Source organism: Corvus hawaiiensis, chromosome 2 (assembly GCF_020740725.1).
Source record: "Corvus hawaiiensis isolate bCorHaw1 chromosome 2, bCorHaw1.pri.cur, whole genome shotgun sequence".
In the NCBI taxonomy this organism is placed as follows: domain Eukaryota; kingdom Metazoa; phylum Chordata; class Aves; order Passeriformes; family Corvidae; genus Corvus; species Corvus hawaiiensis.
In genome coordinates, this window is record NC_063214.1 from 112,005,420 (window position 1) to 112,026,516 (window position 21,097).

The following is a 21,097-nucleotide window of genomic DNA, read 5'->3' on the forward strand; positions in this document are numbered from 1 at the left end:
GTTTTGTAGCATGCAAAATCTGTCTAAGCTTAGAAGGAAAACATAAATCAAGATATTGTGATAAATTCATTTAAACATATTGTTGGGTACCTCCAATTACTTTAATAGAACTTAATTTGTAGCCATTTTTTTGAGCTCTTGTCATTGCTTCTTAAAAGATGCAGATGTGAATTACCAGATGTTCTGCTTAGACTAGCATTTGTCCTATTTTCTTGAATTTACTGAGATGAGATATTAACATTAAGTAATTGAACCTCAACTATGTATCAGCTAGTAGTTATATACTCTAGTTCAGAGACATTTGAACTCAGAGCAAGAGCTTAACCCAAAAAAACCACTGAAATCCAACAGTTTGTTCTTAATAATCAAATTTCTTGATGGAACACCGAAAAGAAAGAATTTTAAAACTTAAATTACTTTAAAACAAATACTTAACTAACTGGCATCTATTAAGTCACATGCTGATGATGAGTCCTTATTTTATCTTCCACACAAGCAGTACCTCCAAGAATGAAAACACATAAGTCTTCTCTGTTCTGTGACCACCAGATTTCTAACTAATCTAACTTTGTGCATGCATGAATTTTGCAAGAATCTACTTTCCTTGCTTCCTTTCTTAAAGAACTCAGTAAGTGAAACATACCACAGTATGTGGCCTCATGATGACATGCTTAAGAGGGAGTAATCTCAATATTTAATTGCCCTTATAAATAGTAAAAGAACAAAAATAGCAGAAAAGCTCCAAAAATATTTTTTTCCTCTTTAAGTAAGGCTGAATCTGAAATAGATCTAGAAGCAAAATCTGTTGTGCCCTCGAAAGACAAAAGGTACCAGATACAAGCCTTCTACACATTTTGCATGTTGACAACTGTTTCAGTGAAATGATAAATTAAGCATGACAGATAAAAATTTGAGCTAGTTTCTCAGGTCTCCTAGGAAGAGGAGTTTTGCACTGCTTGTTTAGTCTCTTATATATCACCATGACAACCTTTCGGTTTAGGTTTCCTTGTTTAGATCCACATTTAGTCTCTGCTAGAAATGAGTTAGCTGTTTATTAATTTCTGATTATTTGGCTGACTTAGAACAATTGAGACCTAAAAATTAGGTAAATTTGCTTCCCGAACACCAAGACATTTTCAGATGTATTAGTTTTGGCTGGTTTTTTAGTTAGTGATATTTTTTCCCAGCAGTATAAGAATACAAAAATGCTGAATCTGGAATGTTCGCTGCATACCTGAAAAAGAAATTATAATCCTTCTTAAACTTCCTATGTGGAACATTATCACCAGGATCAGAAGGGACAGAAGAGCAGAAATCTCTGCTGCTGAACAAATAGAGTTCCTGGAAAAAGAGGTATTTAGGGCTAAACTCTGCAGTGGGGATTCAGGTACAAAGTTTGAGCCTTTCAAACACCATTGCAACTGCTGCTTCACTCAGCTCAGTAGAGTCTCTGTACATTTAAAAGTCCAGGGGGAGATTTCAGACATACCTATAATTACATAGGCCCTGAAAGGGCAAGAAGTCAACAGTCTAAATCATCAGAAAAAGCCTGGATGCATCGTCCTTAATATTTCCACTGGCCAGCCCAACAAAGACACACACTCACCTCACAGAAACCCCAAGCAGGGTCCATCTGAGGGTGGTCCCTGCCCAAACCAGAGCCTGGCACATTCAGCCAGGGATAAGGGGGCTTCTGCTCTTCCCCTGACATGACATTGGAATGGAAAGCCAGAGCCTCTCCTTTCCTGAAATGAACTTCCAGGAGGGGAGCAGAACACAGTGCCCCTGGACTCCAACAACACTTGTGCAGGAAAAGTGAACCCAATTTCAGCAACCAGCACTGGGAAAAGCTGAGGCTCCTGGTACCTCCCTCTAGTGCAAACACCAGTGCTCAGTATCTCAGGGAGCCCAGCCCTTATTTTCTCCTGAGCTTCTTTATTTTTTGACACCAGTGGAGAAAACCTATGATCTATGTTTTTCTGCTTCCAGCTAACCATTTCTGGAATCCTAAATTTCCACAGATGCTGTGCATAGGGAGCATTTAACTCGAAGCTAAAGGCAGTAGAGTATCTTAAGCAAAACATTGCCAATGCTGTTTCCTTTTGTCATTCATTCCAACAAAATTTATCCAAAAAGATTGGAAAAAGAGAGCAATCAGAACCCAGAAGATTTAACTTTCATCCCTTTCCTCCACCTTCTGACCACATCCCTATCACCTTTACAATAATCAAGTTATTTTCTCTTTTGTATGGGAAAAAAACCTACTTGTTATAATCTAAGGTTGATTTTGTTACTTACTGGTGATAGGTGCCATCAATCATCTATAGCAGTTACAGGTTAATCTTCAGCCAGGTAGAAGAACCTTCTAGAAATTAATTCTGAGAGTGGTACTGACAGCAGCTAAGCAGAAATTTATTAATGACAGACCCGAGATTGCAGATTATATAAGAGGTGGATCACAGACTATAATTCTATTTTTTTCATAATTTTTTCAATTAAAGAAGACAAGATTATAGTCTATCAATGTAGGAGAAAAAAATGCAATGCATAGGGAAAAAGTATGCTCTTCTGCAATGTTATGTATTGACAAGTATGACTTTCATGCAGGATCAAAGTCTTCATAATCTCATTTAATAATAGATTGTGTTGTAAATACAGGTTATTATCTAATTATGTGATTATTTTTTTGAAAGGCTTCTCTGCATGTCTGCAAGTAGAACTCCACAGCAAAAATAATCTCAAATTCTATCCTGGCATTATTCTTTAAGTGGTATTGATATTATTTTAAAACATTAATAATATACTGGTATTTTTCCTGGGACAGGCACCAGAACTAAGGTAATATGCTTTCATGCATTTTTTCAAACTATTTACTTCCCTTTTTTCCATTGTCATCTACACAGTATTATCCTCTAATTTCCTACTCTGGGGCTCTTTTATGGTTTTGGTTTGTTTTCCTCTGTCATCGGTGTTCTCAGTGAGCATATATGAATCTTGTTGACTATAACTTAATGAGGGATAGTCAAAACAAGTTTGGAGTTTTTCTTCTGTCAGGAAAAAAAATATATATTTTCACTGAAGTAAATTGGTTAGAGAAAGAGTCTGTTTGAAATGCCCATGAAAATATATGTTTGAAAAATATTCAAGATAATATTTCCTAGATGGAATGCATCTTGAGGAAAATTACCTTATTTTAAACTCATCATTTCTTAATGCATAAACATCATATTAATATTTCCTGTACAAACTAATAGCAAATTCTGAATAGAATTATCTTCATATGCTTATTAAACCAAATTATCTTCATATGGTTATTGATGGTCATAGAATTGCAGACAAGCACCTTAAATTGCAATGACATTGACATAATAGTGTGAATCTGGTTTGTTACTTACAGACTTGAATGTGTTATATGCATTTTCAGTCAGTTGGACACAATTTCACACAGTGAAACACAATTTCACACACTGGTAGTGATGAGTGACAATTAAGACTTAAAAGAGAAAAGAAACTAGTTCTTTTCTAACCTCTGCAAAGAAACTCCAGGTGTTATATCTCCCTTTACCAAAAACCTTCACAATGCTTCTGAAATTTCTGAAAGGAAACTCATCCTGTGAAATATGAGAGCAGTGAGTTATATTTCAGCTTCTGGTAATTGGACCTAAGTACTTGTTCATTGCAGTGAACCTCTGAGTCTCAATGGAAGCAAAACTGTTGAAGAACTCCGACCCACTTGGTCAGTTCAGATATTACACGAGTCTATCTTCCACTGTATAAAGCATTCGGTTTTTATTCTGTGCTGCAGGGAAAGCTTTTCTAAGATCCTCATCAGGTTGTAGAATTGGAATTGGAATTGAAATTGGATTGGATTTGATGGAATTTATTTTTTTTTTTCACCTATGGCCATTGAAGAGGTCTTCAAGTTGTCACTGTGCTCGGCAGTGCAAAGGTTCATTCTCCCAAGAGGTTCATGACACAGGGCCAAAAGTCAAATATCAGCTCCCTTCTTGTCCCAAACCCAACTAAGAGTGACTGTCCTTTAACACTTAACCTCATCTAAAATCAGTCAAGGAATAGAATTCTAAAGACCTCTGCCTGAATGAAACTCTTCATAAGACCATTCTTTTAATCAGTAAAGTTTTTCTCGTCCTTTAGAAAATTGGACTAAGATAACTCCAGTGAAAATTTTTTTAAGATTACTCAGCATGTTCCTAAATCTAGCTTTCCTCTGACAAATCTTAGTTCTGACAATGTGTCAAACTAGTTGGTTTCTTTAATGGATTCCTTTTTAAAACAACTTTTGCACCACTTTTATCACAGTTCTTCTTTTTATGTAATGTCTAAGTGCAAGTCTAAACTGCATTGGCAAGGACAAAAATATTTCAAAATAAAATGCCACAAATTGTTCCTATAATCCTTGCATAGCTAAATTATTCATTAACGCTATCCTCAGAAAAAAAAAATGTAAACAGTATGTTTTATGATCTTACATCCTTGGAACTCGGTACTCAATTTTTTTCCCCCACATTTTTAGTACTTCCCATTGCCTCTTACATTCATTTCTTTCAGAAGATCTAAATGGAGTAATAGTGTGGGTTTGTCTGATTTCTGTAGTACAATTAACAAATAGAAGCTCTCCTACTCAGGAAGGCTTCAGGTCATGCCCAATTCATTAATTTGGGGAAGATAACCAAAGATTACTGCAGTTCCACACCATGACACTTTTTTCCTTCAATATTTATCATAAACTGCCTTTAAAATGCATTGTTATGTATTTAAATGTAGCAAGCTTCAGTAACATTGCAGCATCTATATTTTTCCAACTTTATCCTCTTTTGAGCTAACATACTGTTGGAGATAGTCAGTGTAATTACTCTTCTACTGGAACAGGTATCCTGTACTTCTCAGCAGAAATAAAAATCTCATTGATAAGAATATACTTCTATTATAATAATTTACTATCTCTCTTCTAATAACACTGGAAATCCAACAGCACCAAGGCTCAAATATGTTTCCTGCCATATTAATGAATAGATTAACAGGATCGCTGTCTTGCATTTGCACACGTACATGCTTATGTATATATAATCCCCAACCTGACTAATTCTTTTTCATAAGGGAATCAGGAATATATATTATTTATTGATACAAAAAATAAACAAAGACAGCCAGGTCTCAACAGTTCTAATAAATAAAATGAAACTGCTGCACTGAAAACCATATTGAAAACCATAACTAAACTTAGCCACCTTCCGTCAATTCTGCAGACATCCATGGGCACACGTGGCCCACACTGGCAGAAAGCCTATACTTTGTGCTAAGAAATTATTTCATAATCAAGCTAATAAGTAGCCCAAATCCGCTTCTACTGCTATCAGAAGTACTATTCTCCTACAGTATCAATCAGTAATTATTCACAGCAGTATCCATATAGGATATCCATGTAGGATATACACGCATATCCATCTAGCACAACCAGATTTTGTTCGGCAATTGAAACAAACAAAAATCCTAAAAATAAAGAAAAAGAAACCCTAAAAAGAGAATAGATTTTATACATATGTGCATTGGATATGCATATGCTGTATACAACCATGGTTCCATATGCTATACTTCGGGAAGATAATTTGTTTTACAGCCATGCCATAACAAATACTCTACTAAGCAGGTTAAAAAAAAAAAAAAAAAAAAAGAAAGAAAAAAAGAAAAGAAAATAGAAAACAACCCATACTTTTTCATTTTAAAACTGTGAATATGGGTTTCTTTGTTGCTAACTTAAATTCTGCCTACTCTTTATGACATGAGACTCAGACAAGTGTTCCTGTGTTAGCAAGCTTCCTTCTTCCTCTAGAAGAAACACACCCATTCATAACCAAACCTGCATGTTGTAACACATCAGTCCCTGCTCTCCTTCAAAATTATATTCATTATCTTTATGGTTCCTTTAATAATTGAAGTCTGTGAAAGTATACCTAAATAAACTGAGAACAGCCTCTAACCAAACCCTATCTCTTTGTGAGTTAAATCATCCAAGACAGGCAGAGAATGGAAATCAGTTTAGGCCACAAAGTTGCAAAGATTTATTTATGTGCTAACCTGAAGCTCTGTGAATCGTCCTGTTGACTTCAGAGGGATTACTTATACTCCATGAAGTTGAGCAATCTGCGTAAGCGATTGCAAAATTAGACTGTAACTGGATTTTGAAAAAGGCTCAGAAACTGAATACACAGCTATAAATCACATCTGCTCAAAGAGTTATAAATCATGAAAAAAGAGTGTTTGAAATATAATTATTTTTCTTAGTAGCTCAGCTGTATGAGGGCTAAATAATGAATAAAATTAATATTAAATTTTTCCAGATCATTAAATGTAAAGCCCCTGAAGCATGTCATATGAGTTAAAAGATAAGAATCTTTGACAGAACACTTTTATTTACTTTCTTCTTACAACTTCAGCTCTGATAAGTGAATTACCTGTATGACACAGTGAAAGGAAGTTTATCAAATATTAGAGCCAGGTGAAGATTAAAGATATATCCTACAAATGTGCCCAGTAATTAGGAAGGAAAAGGTATAAAATCAGTGTATTTATTACCAGCCATATTGTCCTAGATATTTGGAGAGGACACATGCCTTCTTTTAATTAGCTGTCTCTTTCACTGAGCTGCTTGGCCAAAGCCTCCTGATAAGGAAAAAAATTGTAGCCATTGGTCAAAATGCTTGTAACAAATCTTATTTTAAATTGAAGCTATTTATTCAGAAACCAATCTACTACTGCTGCAGAAATCAATGTGTTTTCCTTGGAGTAGAACTGCTCCTGTACTAGTGGAAGACTCTTGTTAATTGCCTGTAACTAAATGATTGCTGTGCTTCTGGATGTAACTCTCTGGCACTTGCTCGTTTGTTGTGTTTAACAGAATGCCTGTCCCCCTAAGGGTTAGCCAAGTAATTTTCCTCAAGTATTTTTTACATTCAGTCTCAGCTCCTTAAGGAGGGCCAGGTCTGTAATTTGAGCAACACAACACAGGGGCTAAATAGATTTTAAAAGGTTTGCACTTCTCATGTCTTGCTTCTGATGCGGAATTGTGCTGAAATTGAATCTTTTTAGTATGTAGCCACTAAAGGAAACTTGAATTTTTGCAGGAAAAACAGATCACACTTCAAAGGGAGGGTAATGCCTGCTGCAGCAACTGTGCTCAAATCTCACTGTAAAAGGCAGAATAAAGCAGCAGAAAAAAATATTATTATGAAGGTAACCATGGGCTGTAACCTTGCTGCTACTCTTTAGCTTGGCTTTAACAGTCACTACATCATTGTTCAAACTGTTGGCACACACATCACCAGCACCCTTGGCACTCACAGAGCACCTTTCAGGAGTAACCTCTCCTAGGGAAGAGCCAGAGCACCTTCCTCAGTTCACATTGGGAAAACCAAGGCGCAGAAATGGGAAATGGCTTCAGTCACCTAAGGGGCCAACAGTGGAGGCCTTCTGCTTCTTGCACCTTCAGTTCAGCTCAACACAGAGGAACACCTCCTAAAATCCCTGAGGCAGCTAAGAGCCAGCCAGTGACCCCTTAGGGCACAGTTTAGCATCCTGCAGAAACACAAACTCAAGGCCTGGAAACAATCAACCTTCTGTGACACTGTGCCCAGGCCAATCCCTCCTGCCTTCCACGGTGCTGCATGGATGTGGCTCCCCCACTTCCAGCACTTTGGGGCTAGCTCACGCACCTCATGGGCTGGGTGTAAGGATGCAGCGACCTGCTGGGCTAATCACTGCCCCTCTCTGCCTCTGAACCCTGACAAACAGCACCCAAGACACAGAGTGAACTTGTGCTGATAGATGCTGTCCAGCACAGAGGAAAATACAAGCTGGCTCTGTTAGATCAATAGACCATGAAACTTCCTTTGCAAACAAACATGTTTAAGAAAGAACCACCTTATCTCTGTACGATCCCAATGGGCTCAGCAGCAGCACATGAAAAGGTAATTGCTAGTATGTTTCAGGCTGACTAGAGAATTTTGTTGTTTGCTTCGATTGCCTAATTAAGGACAGTTTTGTGTGCTTTCAGATAGATTTTACTGAAGCAAACATAAAGGCATAATCTTACTTTATGGGGAAACATGTAACTAAGGGGGACTCGGATGGCAAAAGTGATGCAGTGCATTAGTCTGATTTCATGCATAGAGACAGAAAACAGATGAATATCTGCAGTTATTTCTTTCCATTTAATATAAAAATCCTTAGTTTAGAAAAAACTTCTGTTTTCCAGTTGTAAAGTTTTTCTTTGCCTTTAGTGAGTCATAACAGCAGGCACATAAATGGAGTATTTTGCGCCTAGCAACCCAAAATATTAAAGTCTTTCTTCTAGTTACCATTGAACAGCTGCATCACCTGTATTACAAAGTGATAAGCAGGGTATAGTAAGCCAGTGCAGAGTAATTTCCATTTCCATTTATATTCTAAAATACTGCATTACTTGTCTATGCAAACCATATTTTGTTGAGTGTTTTTAATAACATTTCCCTCTCTGGACCAGAAGAGTATAGGGAGTTTGAAATAACCATGTCAGTGTTAAAAATATCTAACACAAAGGAGTTTCCATCACAGTTTTGGAAAGAATGACATGGAATATAAATGCCTTTTTATTTTATTTTATTACATTTTTAGTGTCTTCTAGAGAGCAATGAAATCTTCTTACAGTTGCCTTGTAATAATAAAAAAAAAAGGTGTGTGATTCTCAGTAGAAGCTGTCAAACAAATGCGATTGTCAATTTTTCCTCTAACCTTTTATTTCTCTAATTGAATTGCATTGTGCTGGATTATCAAATCTGCACAACCACACACATACACAAAAAAGGTTACTCCAGGTTCATGGTACTTCACTCAGACAAGCTGCCCACTGGAAGAGGACACTGTGAAAATAACACTTGCTCCAGCACAGATTTTTTTATGAAGCAAACTCTGTATCTTAGATTTCCAAGATCTGGGGTTTTTTCATTCCTCAAAACTGAGTGATTTGGAAAAGCATGGAAGGCCTTCAGATTTGCCATGTAGTGATTTAAAATTACGAAATTGTTAGCAAGTTTCTTCCTCCTCCTACCCTCCTTTTTTGACACCGCCAGTTTTCAGTCAATAGGCAAATGAAAAGGAACAGAGCTCTGTGAGCTTCCTTGAGAGTGCAACGTTTCCAACTGAGGGAGGTAAAAGTCCATGGTGGCATATTACCTTTGGCCCAACAAGTGGCTCTGGTGGTGGTGCTGGGCGCTTGTGGCAGCCACAACTGACCAGGCCCCATGCTCAGGAACAGAGCTCCATGGTGATGATCTCAATCCACCCTGTGAGCAGACAGCAGCAAAGACTCCAGGGGGTTGGCCTGAATGTCACAACAGACAAGTCAGGACAATTTGCTGTGTCTACACATTGGCTAAGCCCACTGGGGGAAAGTGAGAATAAAGATGAACTGCAGACCTCTGGGTAACAGTGTTAAAAATATTAACACATAACTGAGATGTGAGGTTGTAGGGTTCCTTGGATAATGTGTCTTCACATCTCTCAAGTGTTTTGTGGGGTTTTTTAATTATTATTAATATTGGGGTTTTTTTTATTTGGGAAAAAGAATCAAATCCTTAATCTTGTCCAGTTTGTTCACATTCTATTTGTATAAGGACTAAGGGAAGAGCTGATTTTGCATTATAGTCCTCAAAAAGGAAACATTCACCTTTGCTTTCATTGTAAGTCGAATGGCAACATTTATCTAGGTAAAGCAAACTGTGATCTATCTGCATACTTCTCCCCAGTGATATTTATTTTTAAAATGAGCAATTCAAATGGTGTATCAAAGGAAAAAAACTTACTGAAGAATAAAGAAAAATCAATTACGTATTCATTCAAGGGTCTTATAATGAAATAAATACATAAATGTGGGGTTCATCATTCATTATTTTATTTTAATGTTTAACAAAAGTGCAAGGTCTGTTGCTGATCTTTCTGTGGTTTGAAATGTGGTTGTTACTGCATTTTGTAATTCTTTGCAGAGCTGATGTACACAGTTGAGCTTGCTGGTGGGCTTGGTGCTATTCTGCTGCTGCTTGTTTGTTTAGTGACTATCTACAAGTGTTACAAGATAGAGATTATGCTCTTCTACAGAAATCATTTTGGAGCTGAAGAACTAGATGGAGGTAAGGCAGCTTCTCAGCACATTTCCTACTTTCTAAGAATATCTGTCTTTTATTTCTCTCCACCAAGGCCCAAATTTAATTTCAGTTCAAGATGTGTTAACAACTCCAATTTTAGGTGCTGACTTGAATATACATTCCTCATACAGCACACAAGCACAATCACTGCTGAGCTGATGTATGTGCTGCTCTCTGGAGCTCCAGAAGACATCCGTGTCTTTTAGATTTTTATTCCTGACACTGAATGTAAATTGCCAACATCGATGCATTAAAGATTTTCACTTCCTGTCAGTACTGAAAACCAATTTTATTTCTCCGTAAGCAAGGGGGTGTCCTCCCTAATTGTATTCAACAAATAGGTAGAGGTTGAAGTGAATCTCAATTTACTGCTTGTTTAAACTGATCAGTTTCAATAAATTGTTCCGAGTGTTTGGGAATGTACCCTGCAGTTCATTTGCTTAATCATGAAGTGGGCTGCTAAATGGTCATTAAAGTTGTTCTGTGATTCAAGGATATCCAGCCTAAACAAAAGTGATCCACAATATATGCACCAGCTCTGTCAAACATATACATGCATTTTCATCTTTCTCTTTCTAAGCACTTAAGGAAGAGGTCTTCTTTGCCTCTAGCCTTACTAATCAAAATTGCTGTTGAACAGCAAACTGGGTTGAGCTGCAGGCTCTGATTAATTAGATTTGGTTTCTTGGGTCAGAGCTCCTGATGTTTTGTGCTGCCACTATGTCTTTGGTGACAGAACCTTTTTTCCTGCAGAAATACTAATTAAAGTTTTTTTACAGGGCAAGGTAACAGCCTGTAGGCAGAAGCCATTGTGATATATTAAAATAAATGTGTACTGATAAGCAAGTGATGGCTAAATCTGTCACTGATAAGGAAAAGAGCAGTTGCAGAATTACAGGTCCTTATATAAGACTTCCATAATAAAATCACTAGGGAATGACCCATTTTTGCCTCCCATCTAAAAATGCACAAGGATTCAAAATAGAAAATTCACAGAACAACAAGCCCAAGAATCAGAACATTTTGTAACCTTCTATGGGATTTACAAAAAGATGCGTTAATGTAGCCGCTCAGTGAGGAAAAAAGTCAGGTTATTCTATTTACTTTACCAAGGAGGAAACTGAGGCCCAGAGGGACTGTGAGTCATGGAGGATTTTGACAGACACCTTCTTTCTTTTTTTTCAGAAGCTGAGATCCTCTCTTATCCACAAAGCAGCCGCCAGTTTAAATGGGCACGTTTACTTCCATAAATTGTGTGAATTTAATAACAGTCATATTAGAATATGCAGAAATAGACACTTTAAATAATAACTGTTTAGATAGATGTAACAATTTTTTCTCTATTAGTATCAGTAATTCTTGCTTTTATAGCTGTCATTTATCATTTTCTCAAATCACTCCAATTCATTTGCAGATTTACTCCGCCAGGTGTTACACTCCTGCCTCTCTCTCTTGTCCCATCCCAAACATTGGTCACCTGGGAACAACAATACTTGAGTTATGCATTTTAAACATCAAAAAAAGGGACCTCTAAAGTGTACTGTTTTGTGATTCAAAAGGAGGAAAACCAATATCCATTCAGTTTATCCTTCTGAGCAAAGGTCATTGTTAAAGAAGGTCAAGAATGGATTCTCAGAAGATCAGTGCAAACACTGATAGATTGGGTGCTTAACCACAGCAATATAAAAAGAAAAATGCTACTTACAAATTCCTAATGAAAACATGTAGCTTCTACCATGTTCAATATGCTGGCAACATGGATAAAACCCATTGTGCTAATGAAGTGACTTCAGCTGCACATTTCACTTTGTCTCTTTCACTTACACATGCAAAAGAAGAAAGATAGAGAGAAAATGTTCCACAAGAGCCCAAGCTATGGCTTGTGCAGAAATAAATTGCAGACCTACACTGAGATCCCTTCCTTTGTCTTAGTTTGTTATTGACAGACACAAAATGCTGAACTCTAAAATCCTATTCTAATTGCATCTCCTGCAGTGCAGCAGCAGAGCGCCCACGTTCTATTCATAATTTACACAATGTTCTGTCATACTTCAGGACAGCATGGAGATAAGCAAACATCAAAATATCATAGTCTTTTTTTTTATGTGCACTGTATTGTACCCAGAGAGAATTTGAAACACTTTAAAGGTGAGGTGCAATTAAAATTTTCTGTTGAAAATCTCTTTTAAAATTCAATGCTTCATTTCTTCCCTGATCAGAGAACAAGCCCTTCAGGATGTCAAATCTCATCACTATTCCTTTTTCTTTTCCAAGCCTTAGACACATCAGTTTTTCTCAGGCTAACTAACATACACATTTCTGTGGGAGGCATGGGTAAATTGTGAGAAGTATTTGAAAACAAAGTATTTAACCCTTACAGCTAATGGAACTCGATTTATTACTTTCTTTAGGGATACTGAAGATCAAGCAAGTGATCACAGCTGTTGATTCCTCATTTCTTGAATTTACAGTGTTGAATTTCCCAAAGTTTTATTCTCAGGACTAGACTTTACTTCTGTTTTTTCTCTCTCCTGCAGACACTGCAGCTCAGTCCTGGGAATGGGAATTGAATCCCCCTTTTATCTTTTTGTGGTTGATTCCCTGCCTCCCCTACTAATTTATAATATAATAATATTGGTGCTTCTCCTCTGACTCCATGCCTGTGCTCTCCAACTGTGTGGGAGCTGACTCCACCCCAGGGGATGACGTGATGGACACCACATTGTGTCCTTCAGTGCAGAGCAGCATAGCATGCCCATGTCCTGTCAGGGGACCTCACTGCGAATGTCCGAGAGCTCCCCGGGTCACTGGAGCACAGGGGCAAGAGAAGCACTCTGACCCTTGCAAAGGAGAGGCTTTTTTACTTACAGGTGTTTGGCATGACCTTGCATCTCAGAGCCATAACTCACCACTACCAGTTTGGTGGTCAGAAACTCCCAAATCTGTTGGAGGAAAAATTCAGTCCAAGATCTCTCCACATATGCAGTAAAGATGATAGCTTGAAGTGCTATGCAAATGAAGAACTGTTTGTACTATTCTGAAAACAACAACATTTTCAGAAATATATACTTCACTGGGATTTTCTGAGGGCTAATCTTTGTCAAATGTCAAGCAACCCTTTTAGTTTTGCAGCTTTAATCTTAAAAGCTTACTTTAAAAAGTCTTGTCCATAGAGCACACTTTAGGGACTAACATGATGTTAGCGAAATCCACTTTTAGAAGTGGTAATTTCTTCTATTTTTTTGTACACTGAGCTCCAACAAAAGAGATTTTATACCATGTTCATTCTCTGTGGAGTGTTTTAGCAGTTGCTTTTTATGTATTTTTATTTTCCAAGGACCTTCTCTTTCTGCCATTCCCAGTTTTTAAATGACTTTATGAAAAATGTATCGTATTTTAACTGACAGATTGAAAATGAAAATAACCATTTACAAGTATCTGCGATCAACACATGTCCTGGTTTCCTTCTAGCTTGCACTCTGTGACCTTAAAAGCTATTTGTATCAGAAGAGATATTACTACTGTATAGAAATCTAAATACATGAGCTGACTTCCAGGCGCCCTAAAATCAGTGGAAATTTTCTCATGATTTTACCGGGACAACTTTCTCCTTTGTTGTACTGTTCCTGCTCATCAAACTGTGCAAGGATCAGTCCCCAGGCATGGCAGCCACAGCAGCCACAGTGAAGGTGGAGAGGGGAGCCACTTCTCTCAGTAGTGCCCATTATGATCCTGCCTTAGAGTGAACAGGAGTCTCAAAGTGACCAAAACAGCTACTTTTGACTTTTTTTTGCCATTTCAAGATCTGAGAGGTTCCAGTGGATATGTAGATATCTGTATGCCAGTTTTAATTTATGTTATGGATAAATCCAGAAGTCTATGGATGACAGGCTAAAAACCATTGGACATGGTCAGATAGACAAAATTACTTAAAAACTTCCACACACGTTGGTGTTACAGGTTCCAGTTTCAAAGGAAAGAGCATGTGGTACAGCTAACAGCAGAAAGAGTTTTCAGGTATCTGCCACTACCATTACCTGGGTACATTTTTAGCTTTTTAAATTGTTGGAAGTTTTTTTATCAAAGAATTAATATGTAAAGGTGAACACTATCTTAAAAGAAAAAAAAAAAGGAAAATAGAAGAAATTTTATGCTAGCAGGCTGGCAAAAATAAGTAGCAATTGAAGACAAAATCTGACCAAATGTGTTGTAAATAGTTTTCTAATGAAAGTTGCATAAATATCCTCTCTCACAGCTATGCTGACAAGAAGTCAAGCTTTAGGCTCAAGAAAAAAAAGAAGGCTATAGGCAGCTGACAGCTAGAAAGCGAGAGCTTTGTTTAAGAACTGATATGATGAGGTTCACAATGACCCTTGGTGCCTTTAGGTTCCTTCACCTACAATATTGGGCAGGAGCTCATTGTGGTGTCCTCAGTCTTCTTCTCAGCTTTCTTTGCCATGGAAACCTTGGTGAATTGAAGGAAGCCAGGGGCCTCTGTGCAGCTCTGTTACAGGGAAGGTAGCAGGGCCCAGGCCTGGCAAGTTACGCTTTTGGTTCTGAAAGTGGCAAAGTGGCTGCTTTTTTTTTCTTTCTACCACATTGCTGAAATAAAGCAAAGTGCTCCTAATAAGATTAAAATGTGCTGCTTCTGAGCTCTCTCGGTTCAGGAAATCTGGTTTGGATTTGGTACATGACAGCTATACTGTTTCATGGCTGAGCTGTTTGCCCTTCCATGAGAGATGAGTTTCTACTTCTTGCTGAGGGGAAGCAAATCAATGCGCAAATTAGGAGACTGATGAAACTGGTTCTTCCCTGAAGTTTCTGTTGCACCTGGGAGTCCTTATGTAATCATGATGTTTGTCCTTGCTATTATTTAACTGCAAAAGACCAGCAGGGTTCATGGATGAACCTATGGGAATTCCCAGATAATATCTGGTATTATTAATATAATATAATACTATATTATATATTAATCCAGGAGAAGAGCAGGTAAGAAATACTTGTTAGTCATTTCCTGGGTTTCATCCCAGCAAAACTCTTAAGCAGCAAGGAATGGCAATGCTTTGAGATGCTTCAGGTTTCTGTGTGACTAAGTTATTAACTTTCAAATGTAACTTTTACTATTGGTTTAAGCACCACCAAAGCACTTGTGTTAATGATTATGCTATGCAGGTATAGCTAGACTGAAATTACTGCTGAAATTAGTGACTTTGCAATTACTGAATCTTCCCTGGGGACGCACAAAATAAGTTTGCAATAGCAGTCTCACCACTCATTTATATATTCTTATTGGCTATTGGCAAATTGTGACGATAAGAAATCCTGTTCTATGAATATCAATTTCAAATTCTATTAAAATCACCTTAGAAAAATGCAGCTCTCTTCTTTCTAAACATTACTGGTTACAAAAAGGGATTTTTCTCTTATTTAATTACAATTTTATTGCTGGAAAACTGTTTCTTTTAACTCTTCTTGTTTATGCTATTTATTTACATCTGAAATGCAATTCAAACAATAAAAACTCAATTTATGTCTCCACTGAATATGGGGTTTCGTAGATTCTGTGCATGAAATGTGCTAATTCAAAAGAAAATTCCTGCTTTTTTTCCTCTCTTCCTATTTCATAGCATTTAAAGTGCATGTGTACTATATGATATATATATCTCTCTTAAAAAATAAAATATTACCAAATCATCTTTATATTCCAAATGAAGAGATTGTTATAGGTTAGAAAGTTCAGATGCAAAGTAGAAAAGAAAAACTACCATGCAATTCAACATTGCTCACTCTGCACAAGGATATGAACTGTCATGAGGAATGTTACATTTAAAAAATACTATGCCATGGAAAAAATTGTGTGGGTAGTTCTTAATTTTTTATTAACATTAAAAGGGCTTGACATTTAAAAATAATAGAAAATGTTACAGTGAGCTTCATCAGCAACAGCAAATAGTGTGACGAAAAGTATAAGTATTTTGAAAGACCTAGGATTTGAGCATTTTGTTCAACTAAGCCTTAAATTACATTTTTTCATTGTATTAAGGATAAACACTATCCCAATGTATATATTAAATGTGGCTCCCACAACAGTGAAGTAAATACAGGTTAAGAAATGCCATAATTTTGAAGCAACTACAGTCTCTGAGAAATTTTGAAAGGTTCTTTGCAGCCTTTCCTGAACACAGAATGTTTTTTTAAAGACAAAAGCTTCCTGTGTCGGTTTGGCTGCACCTCCCTGCTGCATTTGGAAGGATCCAGTCTCCTATCTCCAAAAACTCCCTGTGAAATCCTGAAACACTGAGTTAAATCAGTGCATTGCTCCTAATTCCTGTATGAATATCCTAGTACTTAAGAGGAGAGCATGTGCTCTGCTGAAGGAATCAGCTGTCCAGTTCCCTGTTGATTGGGAAATGAAAGCTCTTCCCAGCCTTGCTGGCTACACCGAGCTGTGGAGCACCCTTGTGCATGGTCAGCTGCCTCCAGTGCACTCAGTGTTACTGAAGGCACTGCAAACTACGCTCAGGATTTCAGGATGCACAGACACATGGGCTGACTCCATCATCTAGGTCTTAGGGCTTCACTGAAATTAAGGTCGCTGTGAAATGCAACACTGTAGGATTTCTCCTTGTTTTGATCTCTTAATCTGTGTTGTGCTAAAATGTATCATGCCAGCTAAAAGTCGGAATTTGTCACTGGCTTGAACATGGCTGATAAAAAATTACTCTATAAAGGTTTTTTTATTTTTTTTAATTTTTCATATAATTTTTCTGGCTCCCATTAGCAGAAATATCTTCAATGTTTAAGTCTAATAAACCCTCACAGGCCCAAACTGCTGACTTCTTGCAGTGCAACATGGAAATCATTAGAAAACACGTACATCTATAATGCAAATTTGAAGTTAAATCTGTACAGTGGTCCCTGTAGAAGAGGAAATTTTGTCTTTCTTTATGTAGGCACCAGCTTATCATTTCATGTGTAGCTGTTAAGAGAGCATGCATACAGATGAGCTCTTAGATGTCTGATAGCAATTTACTTACCCAAAGATCCCATTTGCATGTGACAAAGTAGATTCATACAGAGTCTGGGTTTCATTTTATGCTTACATTGAGCCTTTAAGTGACTGCTGCTGAGCACATCCTTGGAATAACAAGAAGCGTTTATAGCTTCATCCCCTAAAAATTTATATCACTTCTTCTGGATTAACATTGTAGAAAGTTACAGGGAGTATGATAGCATACTCTGCATTTGGATGAGTATCAAAAGGAATGGACAGCATTAAAGAATGCATATTCCAGTGATGCAACAGGTACTTTGGCTAAAATCCTGGGCCACCAAATGAAGTAATCTTTCCATGTGTTATTAATGAAGCTGAGATTTGACCCTCAGTGTTTGCCCCTAAGGTCTATCTAAACCTGTGGCTGAGTACAGCTCCATGACCATTGCTCACTTACAAACGTCTCACTTTGAACCCCATGTAATGGTTGAAATGATATGACAGTTTCTAACTCACAGTCTGTTTTGCCTGGAGTCTTGCTGTAGCAGTGGTTTGGGGCTGACTGAATCATTTGCGGACTGAATGCACCACAGCCTGAGCACAGGCTGCATTTGATCTCGTTGTGATGAACTAATCCAGAGCTTCCACATGCCTGATGCCTGAACACATCTATTCAGATATACCCTAGACCCCAACCATTCTTTGCCCTACAAATACTAATAAAACCAGGAGGGAAAGATATTTTCCCTGCAATACAGGATGATGCAGCTGTATTTAGTGGAGATGCTGGAGCCTCCATGATATGAAAAAAGTGTACTTTGAATGTGTCATAGCATGAATAATTTCCCCTCCAAGTAAGATTGTGCAAACCATCTTAACAGACAATACTCAGCCTTTAAACCAGTTTGAATTCTGCATAATTTCTTATTTTTTGTCCCTTTGTGAAATTATACATTCTCATCTTTACTCAAAGACTTTGAACAGAGCGACACTGGGCTCAAGCATGTACCATGGTCAAGACCGTTACTGAGGTGACAATAGAATATGGCATTGCAGCACCAGCATTTTGCCAGTTGTAATAACTTCCCCACATATTTGTTGACTTCACTGTGTGCCAACTCTTTTGCTGGGTTAACACTGTCCTACTGTAGAAACAAAAACCTGCTGTGTAATTTCCCTCTATATCATACTTGATCCAATCAGTCTTATTTTAATGTGTTGTCAAAGGCAGCAGGTGCTTGTCTGTCATTAAAGGACACATTTTCACAAATACTCAAAAAAATCATGGAAAGTGTTAACCATAAAAGGCAGGGCTTCTCTTTTTCTTAGTTTCCTTTTTTGGCTGTGTTTTGGTTGTTGTTTTTTATTTGTTTTGGGTTTTTCTTTCTGTGGCTATAACAATCCAATAGATAATATCCCACAAAAGATGCACAGGGCACAGAATGAGCACATGGTTGAGGGTTTAGAAAGTTTAAAAGTAGTAATAGTACATTAGAAAGTTTAAAAGTAGTAATAGTACAACCAAATTTGTTTTGTTATCTGCAAATGAGCATCGTGCACATGGTTCCTCAGAAGGGAGAGAGGACTGTTCAAGATTACCACCGCTCAATTAATTTCATTTACACTCTTTGCATCCACCCTACAGCTGGCAGGCTTTTCTAAATAATGCTACCCGACTACAAAAAGGTGCAAAATGAAGAAAGGACCAGCTCAATGAATAAATGAAGTCAGCACTGATTGAATATAACATTACTTATGACACACCGTATTTAGAGTATTCAATCAGATCTCTTTTACAAGCAATTGATATTCTCAGTAGTCTGTGCATAATGTTGTCAAGAGAGTTAGAAGGATGTTAACATTTCATTACTCTTGCCATTGATTTTCCTCTGCTTTCTTCACAACAAAAGTCAAAACGTGACCTCTTATTCCACTGAATTAGTTCAAGAGCACTTGGTATTATTGACCTCCTAATGAAAATTAATGGTGGCTCTTTTGATTCAGTCTTTCAAGTACATTTAAAACACAGGCATGGTTATTTCTCATATTGAAGTGAAGTAACGCACAGTTAAGTAATGAAATGTACATTAATGCAACATTAAATTTGCAAATTTAAATGCACAGAATTCAAGACACTTAAACTGCGTTATCAGGAGCTGACGCTGCAAAGATTTAAGCTTTGCAATAATTTCAGACCTGGAGAGCTAAAGAGTTTTACAAGGAATTCTATACGTACAATTAGAGCATTTCAGCCCCAGGTCCTAAATTTACAGTAAAATTCTGGCAAGACTGAAATGCTTGTACTGTGCAGCAGAGATATTTGCACATTAGCTTAGGAATTTCCATGCTCTTCTTTCCCCTTTTATGTTAGAGAAGAATGCAAACTCTTCACAGTGACTTTTGACTTTTGTGCTATGAGCTGTCACCCTGCAGTTGAGTGGATTTTCTTCATCTGGATTCTTACATAAACTGACTTCTGTCTATGGATATGGACCCCTCCTTCCCTGCATCTGTGTAACTAAGGATTATGTCTACCAGGTGAAACAGGAAATCTGAACGGATGCATATCTGTAAATTGGGTGAAAGCTTGCCATTTAATCTAAACCATTTCCTATTCCTGGAAAAGTCTCCCAGAAGTAATACCTGGGGAAATATCTGGGAAAACTGCTAGAATAAGGAATAAACTAACTTAATTTCTGTCTTTCCCTAGACAACAAAGACTATGATGCATATCTATCTTATACCAAAGTGGATCCTGACCAGTGGAATCAAGAAACTGGAGAAGAAGAAAGATTTGCTCTTGAGATTCTACCAGATATGCTGGAAAAGCATTATGGATACAAGTTGTTCATACCAGATAGAGATTTGATTCCCACAGGAAGTAAGTAATGTCATTATCCTCATGTGGTTTTGAAGGAGAAAATGAGTGATTGCAGTGATTGTTTTAGTCTTGTTTATATACCTACTCCTTCAGAATGTCATCTTTTCTCCCATGTTTTAGAGAATGGTGAAGACACCAAACATTAATGTGCATTTCCCAGATAAGAGGATTATTATTTAGTAATTGTGTTGTTTTAATTGAAGGTAAAACAGTGCAGAAAGGGCATGCATAAGTAAAGGAAATGAAAGAGACTAACATTTTTCAGTTTTTTTAAGAGCTTGAATCTCTAGGAATGAATACTGAGTTCTTTCTTTTCAGTTCCTTAGATTTTGTTTGGAAAGATATCCTTGATTCTGAGTATTGCAGAAATTCAGATAGGAAGGAAAAAGTTGTGTTTGGACTAAGACAATGGCTGAGTAATAACTTCTACACCAGGCAAAAGTAGTGAATTCTGTCAGTGTCCACTGCAGACCACTGTGTAGTGGATGTACTTGATCATTGTCAGAGACTGAAACTAGAATTGATTCCAGCTGGTACAAGTAGATCTTTTTCATGTTTCTTTCACATATTCCAACATAAGTACAGTAATGTTTTGTCAGTTGTTTTAGTATTCTTCATGACTTAGGTGTAACCACATGGACACTGACTAAGTTCAATACTTTTAATAAAAGATACAAGAAAGGATGCTTGGTATGGACAAAGCACAACATACAACTTCAAACAATCTCATGGATATTTTTTAAATCCACCGCAAACTAAACACTAATTTACAGGAGACAACACTGTTCTTATGAATGTGTGTGGCAGTGCCATGAAAGCAAAACAGGATCTAAGCCTAGCAAACAATTTAGAGTATAATTTGGGTTTGAGACTGAGGTCCTGAAGCACATGGCTGCTGCTCTGTTGTCTAACTGGGTGACTTTGCCTTTTTAAAGGTAAAAATCATGATGGGCATATTTGTTCCAATAGTGATATAGATGATACAAAGCCACAGCTCATGAACAAACACTGACAATTCATAGCACG

The 21,097-nt window shown here is 37.3% G+C and overlaps 1 protein-coding gene across 3 annotated transcripts in view; it reads left to right on the forward strand.

Annotated features, from left to right (window-relative positions):
• The window catches only part of IL1RAPL1 (interleukin 1 receptor accessory protein like 1), a 705,736-nt gene that overhangs the window by 673,032 nt on the left and 11,607 nt on the right, over window positions 1-21,097 (forward strand). For all 3 annotated transcript variants that reach the window (XM_048288405.1, XM_048288412.1, XM_048288421.1), the window contains exons 9-10: window positions 10,038-10,181; window positions 19,901-20,071. In XM_048288405.1, the coding sequence (XP_048144362.1) occupies window positions 10,038-10,181; window positions 19,901-20,071 (315 nt within the window). The remainder of the gene's footprint in view (window positions 1-10,037; window positions 10,182-19,900; window positions 20,072-21,097) is intronic.